The sequence below is a fragment of the Neophocaena asiaeorientalis genome, unplaced genomic scaffold (assembly GCF_003031525.2).
Source record: "Neophocaena asiaeorientalis asiaeorientalis breed wild unplaced genomic scaffold, Neophocaena_asiaeorientalis_V1.1 scaffold126, whole genome shotgun sequence".
In the NCBI taxonomy this organism is placed as follows: domain Eukaryota; kingdom Metazoa; phylum Chordata; class Mammalia; order Artiodactyla; family Phocoenidae; genus Neophocaena; species Neophocaena asiaeorientalis.
This window is the reverse complement of record NW_020174565.1, coordinates 501683-512940: the sequence shown is the minus strand read 5'-3', so window position 1 is coordinate 512940 and position 11258 is coordinate 501683. Positions and strand designations below refer to the sequence as shown.

The 11258-nt window shown below is 41.2% G+C and overlaps 1 protein-coding gene across 1 annotated transcript in view; it reads right to left on the bottom strand.

Moving 5' to 3' along the window:
* Positions 1-932: 932 nt before the first annotated feature.
* The window catches only part of DSG2 (desmoglein 2), a gene marked incomplete at its 5' end in the record, with an annotated part of 30027 nt that continues 19701 nt past the window's right edge, over positions 933-11258 (bottom strand). Inside the window, 4 exons of the mRNA XM_024757942.1 lie at positions 933-3700; positions 5353-5688; positions 6197-6318; positions 8198-8425. Of these exons, the coding sequence (XP_024613710.1) occupies positions 2681-3700; positions 5353-5688; positions 6197-6318; positions 8198-8425 (1706 nt within the window). The remainder of the gene's footprint in view (positions 3701-5352; positions 5689-6196; positions 6319-8197; positions 8426-11258) is intronic.

Sequence of the window (11258 nt, the reverse complement as noted above, 5' to 3'; positions counted from 1 at the left end):
ATCAAAAAATGGGCAGAAGACCTAGACATTTCTCCAACGAAGACATACAGATGGCCAAGAAGCATATGAAAAGCTGCTCAACATCACTAATTATTATAGAAATGCAAATCAAAACTACAATGAGTTATCACCTCACACCAGTTAGGATGGGCATCATCAGAAAATGTACGAACAACAAATGCTGGAGAGGGTGTGGAGAAAAGGGAACCCTCTTGCAGTGTTGGTGGGAATGTAAATTGATACAGCCACTATGGAGAACAGTATGGAGGTTCCTTTAAAAACTAAAAATAGAATTACCATATGACCCAGCAATCCCACTACTGGGCATATACCCAGAGAAAACCATAATTCAAAAAGACACATGCACCCCAATGTTCATTGCAGCACTATTTACAATAGCCAGGTCATGGAAGCAACCTAAATGCCCATCGACAGACGAATGGAGAAAGAAGATGTGGTATATATATACAATGGACTATTACTCAGCCATAAAAATGAATGAAATTGGGTCATTTGTAGAGACGTGGATGGATCTAGAGACTGTCATACAGAGTGAAGTAAGTCAGAAAGAGAAAAACAAATATCGTATATTAACGCAGATATATGGAACCTAGAAAAATCGTACAGATGAACCGGTTTGCAGGTCAGAAATTGAGACACAGATGCAGAGAACAAACGTATGGACACTAAGGAGGGAAAGCAGCGAGGGGTGGTGGTGGTGGTGGTGGTGGGATGAACTGGGAGTTTGGGATTGACATGTATTATACACTGATGTGTATAAAATTGATAACTAATAAGAACCTGCTGTATAAAAAAATAAAATAAAATTCAAAAATTCAAAAAAAATAGACCTTATTTAACAAGGAAAAAAAAGAAGATATGGGCAGTAAGAAGATGGGGGCAATAAGAAGATAAGGGCAAAAAGCTGCAGAGAAGGTCGCATTTTTTATTTAAATATTTTGAAGATACACATACAATTACAACGTTTCTTCCGTAGGACAAATGTAAAAACGAATACAATCACCCTTTTAGGAACAAAGAAAATCATTTAGAAAACGTGGTGACTTTATATATAGGAGCCATGTTAGGTTTTTTAAGCCTGTCTGAGGAGGAAATTTAAGACCAAGTTTTGTCTGGAGTACATAGGTCACATTCACATTTTCACACAGTAGTGATATTCTTGTTGCAGACTTGGCAAAAAATAACTACTAAGTCTATAATGAAAAAAAAGCAAAAACAATTAGTACATAGAGAATAAAAAATTTATAGCATGGAACAGTGACCTTCATTTTGGCCACAGGCTTATGGTGTCTAAAAATATATGCCTTTTATTCATACACGTCAGTGGGCGTAAAAAAGTGTAAACCTGTTGCATAACATATTTTTAAAAGTGTGCCACAAAATGAATTTTTAGAGATTCATTTTCCTAGTAAATATATTAAAAATTCATGAAATCACAGCCTTTAAAATTTATGGAAATTATTTTGTTGTGGAGGATGTTTATATAATTGATTACTGATATGCACTTATACTTTGAAATCTGAAATGGATCATTTCTTCAGGGAGCAATAAAAATACTCTATTTATTTGGCCAAAACACCCAAAACACTTTTCAGAAAGAAAGGCAAGATGTACAAATTCAGGTCAGCTACACAATATTTAATATTCCATGTAGTAAGCCATGACCAGCTAGTCAATGACTTTGAGATATGGAATAAATCATAATTTCAAACTTATAATTATAGAAATTATAGGGTCTTTCAGTATTTTTTGCAAGTATAGGTAAAAGAGAGTAGCTTCTAAAATTCAGTTTGATACTACAAATATTGGTTTGGCACCCATGGTAGGCACTGAGGATTTATAGCAGTGAAAAGGATTCTTACCACCATGTATATAGTTAATTTAGACGTACTAAATTAGAAGATAATGTATCCTGAGTTTTTAAATAGTATATTATTCCTATAAAAAATAAAGTGATTTTATATTTATGAATTTTGCCCTGAATTTGAAGTATTTAATATTTTCATGATTATTGAGTGACAAAGGGAAGGTATAATGCTATTTTTGAGGTCACACAACACACGCACACACACACTCAGAGTTATATGCACAGAAACACACAGTGTGTGTTCTTACCATGTCAGTGTTCCAAAATTCAATTAACCTCACGTGGATTGAAGGGCCTCTAGTTTTAAGGAAATCAAACAAGCAAAATGGGTCACTCAAACTGTGCATGTATCTTTGGATAAATAAGTTGTTGATACTCTGCTAGGTGCAGGAACGTATGGAATATAGAACAGCAATGTTAAATGTTAACATGGTAGGCAAAGAGGCCCACTCAGTTTCATGGGGGGCTCTGTCGGATGGCTCATGAACTGGACACTTTGTTAATTTGATAAAATTCTTAGAAGCCAGATTTATTCTCTATTTCACTTGCTTTGTGAGTATTGTTTGGCCATAAGTCACAGCATCATCATTACGCCCCCTCAGTAAGTCCTGGGGCATTTCTGAATTGCACTCCTAGAAGCTGAGACAGTGAGGTTCTCTGCATATTAGTGACTGAGAAAAATTTGAAGCCCAAGGTATATGTGCCTCTTACACCTGTAAGGCTCATGAAAAGCCAGGTCCTTTGAAAACATGAAATGAGTCACTGCTAGCTAAACTCTGGGGCAGTGTCTGGTTAGGAGGACTGCTGGACTGTGCTAGGCTTGGAGACCCTGGTGGAAGATGTGGTTATTGTGTAATTAGAATGACTAGACTCCTTGAAGCCTGAGTCTGGCAGAGGGCCCGGGACTCCAGCTCCAGAAACCACAGTCTTTTTGGCCATTACAGAGGTTTCGGCAGGAATCTGGTAATTAGATTGCAGAGCGGAAGCTGGTGTTAGCACTCTTTCCATCACTGTCACGTTCTGTCCTACGGCTACACTGTGCGTGGCCAGAGGGGGCTGCACACGGGAGCTGGGGGTGAGGAAGCGCTCTCTTTCCCGCACCATAACATAGTGTGCATCGGGCAGATGCGGGGTGCCCTCCAGGGGGCCAGGTGAGCCCCCGTGAGGCTGGATGACTCTCTCGGTAACCATGATGCTACCCCCGCTAGCGTACTGCTGCTCTCCCAAGAGGGACGCCGGGGCATAGACCCGCTCTGTCACCATCAGGCCTTCGGACTGTCTGGGGTCCAGGACCACAGTGCTCAGTGGCACTGTGGAGCCCGTGGTATAGGAAGTTTCTGTCACTATCACGTTACCAGAAGCCAATGGATCTGAAAGTGGTGCCGCTACCTTTTGAGCCTGCCTAGAAGACACAGATTTTTCAGTGACTATTTCCTGAGTGACTTTCTCTGTGTTTGCTTCATGCAAAGGTTTTGGAACTTGAAAGCTGCTACCGGAGGGATAAGTATTCTTGGAATCAATCCTGGTTTGCTCATAGAATGAATGTGAAGCTGCCTTCACGTCTGTTTTTATCATAGGTTTTGGCCTCTGCTCGATTTCCGTATCCATCTCTATATTTTGACCCAAGCAAACTTCAGCGAGTGTCTTGAATTTCAATCCTAAGTCATCTAAGAAGCCGTCATCTAGCTCTCCTTCAATAAAACTGCAACAGCCAATGGAACCCTGGAGAGAGTCAGTTTCTTCCTGAGAGTAAACCAGAAGGCAATCTTTGGCTGTGTGAATGTCATCTTCCTCGGTATAAGAGGCAGCTTTCTAAAACGGAAAGAAAAACAGGCATATAATGAGTGATGCACTTCCTTTAAGAACAAGTCTCTAGATTCCTGCTCAAAATGTTTAACCTCGGTCTTGTAGTTAGACAAGAAACACCAGAGAAGCACAAATTGAAGGACATCCTACAACAGGACTGGCCTGTATTCTTAAAAAATATTCATATCATGAAAGATGGGAAAGGCAAAGGGCATTGTTTCAGGTTAAAGGAGACACAAGTGTCATGATAACTAAATGGAAATCAGGGCCCTAGACGGTAAAAATAGTGGCTATAAAAGACATTTTGGGGATAACTGGCTAAACTGAAATATGCCATGTGTCACTATTCAATCTCTGTACTGTGGTGATGTAAGAGGATGTGCGTGTGCGCGTGTGGGTGTGTCTGTGTGAGAGAGAGAGTGACAGAGAGACGGAGGGAGGGAGGGAGAAAAGGCAAAAAGCAAATGTGGCAAAATGTTAATATTTGGGTAATCTGGGTAAAGAGTAAAAAGGAGTTCAAACTTTCTATTATTCTTGCAAAATTTCTGATGAGTTTGAAATGATTTCCAAATTAAAAGCTGAACACACCTACATAATCAAGACTGGTTCACGCAGGATTAGAGCAGAGAGGGAAAAAGATACTGAAATAAAACAGGACACCAGAGTGGAGCCCGGCAGTGAGATGGGAAATGGACGAGAAGTGCTCTTCCTTGACACTGACCAAATCACCATTTCCCCGTCTACTTGGGGGCGGGCAGATGGTATGAAAGAAGGGAGAATGGTAGGGAGCAGAAAGTGGGAAAACACTCAGGTAATTTGCAGCCATGCAGATGGGAGGGGACAGAAATAAACTGGCCTCTGTGGAAGCCCATCCCCTCACTCCTCTCAAGGGTCCTTCAGGTCCCTAGCAATCTGACTCTGCCCATTCCATTCCCAGGCATGACCCTGTTCTCAAGAGAAGCTTCTAATTTCTAATCCCAGGCATGAGCTTTCTGACTGCATCCCATCATCTTTCCTGAAACTTTCCTTCTAATTTTTTATGAACCACCCCAATAGTGAACCAAGTACTTGCCTTCAAAAGAAAACACTTAAAGGGACATAACGGATTGTGATTTTTAGGTCACATAGTCTCTCCCCTCTCACCCTACCCGGCGCATCCCTAGCAAGTCTGCCCCTGCAGGGGGACAGCACTTTCTGACCCACTGACATCAGCCTGGTCATGTGACTCGCTTTGGCCAATGAAACGTGAGTGGGAAAAGGCAGTGGCTTTGGGGGTCATTGCCAGGTTTGGCATTGCTCTGTTCCCTGCGCCCCAAGGACGCCAGCTTCCTGGGCACAAGCTGTGCTCTCAGCACACATCTTGGAATGCGGACCACATGGGGCAGAGCAGAGCTGCATCGAGGGGCAAAAGCACGAATGTGGGAAATATGCCCTGGCGAGAAGCAAGATCGTGGGGTCATTTGTCGTCTCCACATAATTGAGCTGACTGACTGACCCAGTGGGTCACACCTCTCCTTTCTCATTGCCTGTAAGCATTCTCTTAATGAAAGGAACGATGTCCCATTTAGATCCAAGAAAATGATTACCCTAATAACATCACGTTCACATAGAAATGTCCGCCCCCCTTTCCCCACCAATACATAAAAAACAACACTTACTTCAGAGAAATAACTTCTTAAGAATTCCTCATTCACTGCCACTGCAGCTGCTCGAGCTCTGGCCACTTCTCTAGAAGCCACCGTGGCTCTCGTGGTCCTAAGGGTTTCCGTGGTCATCAAGGCTCCTGCTGTCCCTGTAACCTGGGTGGCCCCCCCTGAGACGAGGCTCCTGTATTCCTCCCATCGGCCGTCCACCTCGGACATCTCATGCTGCCCTTTGATAAAGGAAGCGGAGCTGCTTCCTTTCACGGTAGCACCGTTGGTTGTCACAGCCCCTGCTCCGCCGCCTACAGCTGCACTGTCCCTGTGGTCTGCTTCTAGAAGAGGCAGCACTGCCTGTGAGAGCAAATACAGCCGAGTCACGGACGTTCAGTACGGTTGGTAGAAGGACCTGAGCTAAGTGAGCGTATGCAGGGAATAAGATACTTCTGCAGAGGCAAATTAGGAAAACTTTGCTTGAATGACTTCTGCCGGCCCTATGCATCGCGTGGAATGGAAATGTAGAAGCACCTGGCTGTGGAAGACAGCCATTTAATATTGGGACAAACATTTCTACCTAAATCCCTACACACGCTTCCTCTCTTTAACCTTTGTTCTACATTCTCGGTGTCACTGCCTGATGCTTCTTCTACATTCTCTGTAACTTAGGACCTGTCAGGGTAGAGCAAAACCACCTCAGCTCTGTCCTGGCAACAAATACAAAGCCCTGTGTTTAACGAAGGCATGTGAATGAAATCTGTAGTGACCACTTCACTCTCTCATGACCTAAGGTGTTAGAAACACTTCCCAAGGCCCCTTTAAAGCAGAAAAGAAGACGTGTTCTGTTGACATCTGATTATCTGACCTTGTCTTCAGGTGGTGCCCCTTCGTTGTTCCAAGGATGCAGCATCTCTATGGTACCAGGGATGGGGGTAAAGCCTTTGGCGCCCTTCTCACAATGGCACTTCAGCAGTAGAAGTGGTACAACTGGACAGAAACAAAATTGAGTACAGATTTTCAAATTTATGTTGCATAATTTTGGAATTTGCGTTATCACTTCCTGAGTTCAGTCTTCACTTATTTACAGCCCTATTTTTCTGTTTTTCTTTTCTTCCCTTGATCTAACGTCACCAAGCCTGTTTCGGGTGAGTTATACCAAAGCCTAAAGGCAGGATGAGGGAGTCTTATGGATTCAGAGTTCTTGGCCATCACAAAGACTGTGGTCAACAAGTGGAACACCGAGACTGGATTTGATACTATCCAAATCATCAAAACCAACTTAAAGGCTGAAATTTTTGTTTTTTTTTTAAACCACTTTAATTTTTAATATGAGAAAATTCACCATCTAAAATATATATATGTGTTAAAAAAGAAATCAGAAGTCCCTAAGGGTAGAAAAACTTTAATATATTCAAATATTCTAGAACACTAGAACTTCTATAATACTTCACCACTTTACCCTAGAGTAGAATTTGGCAGAAGGCATGACTCACTGAGTTTCCAGTTAACCTTTGAATTACCTAAGTACTATTTTCTAAAGTGATTCCACGTTAAAAACCCTTAGAATATATATAACATTTTATCTAGAAGTTAATAAAATTTCAGAGCTCCCTCCTTCAATTTTATTCTACCTCCAGGATGAAGTAAAGGCCAATGCTGGCCCCTTGATCAACAGAGTAAAGAATTAACCACATCTGCAAGCAGCCCACCCCAAATTAGCTTTTATTGACGCTCCCATGTGGCAGCTTCCAAGGAAGAGCTGACTACTCCCTAGGTTCCTTTTTATATAATAGTCCCTATAGTTACTATGCGTAATGAAGACTGAAATCAGCCAGGGGTAATTCAACAGATGTTTATCAAGTGTCTGCCATGTGCGAGGCACCATGTTAGGTGCTGGGAAATCTGAGATGAGAAGGCAATGCAAGGAATCTCCAGGTAAAAGATGTAGTCCTACCTACCTATAAACTTGGTAAGCTGAGACAAGTCATTTATCATCATGTCTGTATTTTTACCCATTGAATGGAGATGATGGTATAAAAGTGCACTATAAACTGTTGAGTGCTGTGCATTCAATTGAACATCTACTAATGGCTTTGACAAGCTCGTCTTCTGACACTGTAATAACTGAGGCTGCCCTGGAGGCGTTTCTCTGCCCATGAGCAGGGGTCAAGTGGACTGGTTCCACACGACCCCAGGCTGCAGTCTTCTGTTCTTCAGTGAAAGGAAACCCAAGGTCATTGGAGGGCATGCAGGGAGGGGAGGGCTGGTTGTCACTGTTGGGAAACATACAAGTGCTCAGAGGGTCTGGCTCCTGTTGGGGCAGGTGAAGAGGCAAGCCAAGCAGAGGGTCTGGGGAGGTGGAGCTCTGACAAGATGAATGTGAAAAGCAAGGATCGATGGGAAAAAGATGAGTTTGTAAAATAACCTTGTAACCATAATCTAAATGCATGCAACAAATCTTTTCTGACAGCTTTCTATGCACAAGGTGCTGTTCGCAGCACTGGGTATGGAAGAACAGACGACATCCCTCCCTCACGTAGAGCTTATCAAAATGGAGACACCAAAAAGGTTTAGGTTAAAAGGGTGTTGAAGAGCATGTACAATAACCTTGGGTATTTAAATCAGGAGATGATACATTCTTATAAAACAAAATTCGGAAGAGCACTTCAATAACTTTTGGTGAATTTATCAATGATCAATCCTTGCTTCCCTACTCACCCTCAATAGCATTCTAGTGTGTGTGATTATAGAAAAACAAAAGAAATCAATGACTACCGTAGTAACAAAATACTAAAAAAAAAAAAAATACCCTAAAAAGGTACTAACATTACTAAAAGAGCTAAAATGTAGCTTTTAAAATACTTACGTAGCAATAGCAGAAGGGCAAACATTATAAGCGCGATTGCTGCAGGTCCGAGGCCAACGTAGGAGTCATACCACATTTCTACACAGCCACCGCCTTCCACACACTTGCAGACTGTGAGTTTAAGGACTTGCTTTTCAGGGCAACTGAAGCCTTTACTATCTGCAATCAGCAAGCGAATGTCACTCCTCCCAAGCGTTCGTTCCTTTTGTTGCAGTAGTATGCTGGTACCTGCAAGGACAAGATAAAAAAGGAAATAAAAATGAGTGATTACCAAGGAAGGGCAAGATTACATTACAGAAACATTCTTTTTAAAAATTTATTGAGATATAGGGACTTCCCTAGTGGCACAGTGGGTTAAGAGTCTGCCTGCCAGTGCAGGGGACATGGGTTTGAGCCCTGGTCTGGGAGGATCCCACATGCTGCGGAGCAACTAAGCCTGTGTGCCACAACTACCGAGCCTGCACTCTAGAGCCCATGAGCCATAACTAATGAGCCCTCTTGCCACCACTACTGAAGCCAGCGTGCCTAGAGCCCGTGCTCTGAAACAAGAGAAGCCAACGCAATGAGAAGCGCGCGCACTGCAACGAAGAATAGACCCGCTCACCGCAACTAGAGAAAGCCCGTGCGCAGCAACGAAGACCCCACACAGCCAAAAATAAATAAATTAAAAAAATTTATTGAGGTATAGTTGATTATACTATATAAGTTTTAGGTGTACAACACAGGGATTCACAAGTTTTAAAGGTTATACTCCATTTATAGTTATTATAAAATATTGGCTATATTCCCTGTGGTGTACAATATATCCTTGTAGCTTATTTATTTTAACATAGTAGATTGTACTTCTTAATCCCCTACCCCTATCTTGTTCCTCCCCACTTCCCTCTCCCCAGTGGTAACCACTAGTTTGTTCTCTACATCTGTGAGTCTACAGAAACATTCTTTAATAGCTAATAATTATTAGCTCCATTTAGAAGCTTTATTAGTCCATAACTTCTCTATTGAATTCACACTGTGTGCTTGATGAAATTAGTCCACATATGCAGGTGAATAGCAAAGGATCAGATCTGGACATACCATCCTTTTATGATGATTAATGTTAACAAATGTGTGTGGTTTACCAGATGCTAGGAACTCTTCCATTACTGGGATACAGTGACAAACAAGTGGAGAGTTAAATGACATTTCCATCGAATGACCTTTATTTTACTATTTCTTTTTTTAAATATGTATTTATTTATTTATTTTGGCTGTGCCGGGTCTTAGTTGCAGCACCAGGATTTTCGTTGCGGCATGCGGGCTCTTAGTTGCGGCATGTGGGATCTAGTTCCGGGGCTAGGGATCGAACCATGGCCCCCTGCATTGGGAGTGCGGAGTCTTACTCACTGGGCCAACAGGGAAGTCCCCATATTTTACTATTTCTTGAAAGAACTTTATTGGGGCTTCCCTGGTGGCGCAGTGGTTGGGCCTGCCGATGCCGGGGACACGGGTTCATGCCCCGGTACGGGAGGATCCCACATGCCGCGGAGCGGCTGGGCCCGTGAACCATGGCCGCTGGGCCTGCGCGTCCGGAGCCTGTGCTCGGCAACGGGAGAGGCCACAACAGTGAGAGGCGCGCGTACCGCAAAAAAAAAAAAAAAAAAAAGAACTTTATTAAGGCAATTTTCAAACAGACATAATCCAGGAAAAAGCATAATTAACTCCCATGGTACCCATCTCCAGCTTTAATAATTTTCAACAATGGGCCAATCTTGTTTCATCCAGTCCCATCCTTTTTGTTCCCAACACTGTATATTTGAAATTTTTCAAATTTCACTGTATATATGAAAACCTGAAAGACTATTACAATGAATATTGATAAACTCTTCATAAATTGTTTACATTTTACAACAGTACTTCCTCTCTACATGCACACTTTTTTCCCCCTGAACTATTTCAAGGTAAGTTGCAGATCTCATGACGTTCTTCAGCATAAATCTTCTAAGACCAAAGGATATTAACCCTCTCAAGAAATTCATTCTTGATATAATAATATATTTAATATATAACCCATATTCAAACTTTTCAACTGTTGTAAAAATGCCCTTTACAGTTCTTGCTCTTACTCTCTCTGGCTTTTGTTTTTTGTTTTTTTTTAATGATCCTGGATCCAATCAAAGATTATGCCCTGCATTTAGCTGTCACCTTAGTCTCTGTTAATAATCTATAACAGTCCTAACTTCCTTTTGGCCTTTCAAGACTTTGACCTTTTTGAAGTCCACTTATTTTAAAGGATTTTCCACAGTTTGAATTTGTCTGTTTCCTCATGATTGAATTCAGGCTACACATTTTTGGCAAGAACATTACACAGAAAGTGTTGTGCAAATGACCTTTATCTTATTTTTTTAAAAAATCTGACTGATGATTATTTAAGAAATTTTCTTTCATCATGAATAAAAATAATGACCATTTTTCCCATGAGTAAAAATAATGATCAGTTAGAATAGTTTAAAACTTTTTCTGATATATGTATAACATTTATTAAAAAATAATTTACTTGCAAGGCAAAGATGGATGAATACAAAGATAAAAAATGAGGTGTTTGGGAGGTTTTTTTGTTTTATTTACTTATTTTTGGAAGTAAGAGACATCCTCTTCTCATTTTAAGGTCCATATTTTATGGAATTTGATCTCCAAAGCTAGAAATATCCTTATTAAATCATCCCCAAAGCTCTGGAGAAGTGAGGAAAGCATCTAGTCATCCATTTAAGGAATGTGAGCTTATTAAAAGAAATATAGGAAAACATGGCCTGGAAGAATATAACTAAATTCATGATTGGCTCTGAGTGGAAAGATGGAAAGGGGAGGAAAGGCCCAAAGGGGACTTCTACTTTGTCAGTGATCGTTAAAAAAAAAGGCCTGACTCAAATACAACAAATTGTTAATATTCTTTTAATTCTAGGTGGGAGGTACAAAGGTATCTGCCTTATTAGTCTCTGCAATTTTCTGTACTTAAGACATTTCCCAAATAAATAAAATAGTTAGGAGCTATTGATTATCATGATAGTTGGTCAATCATCTC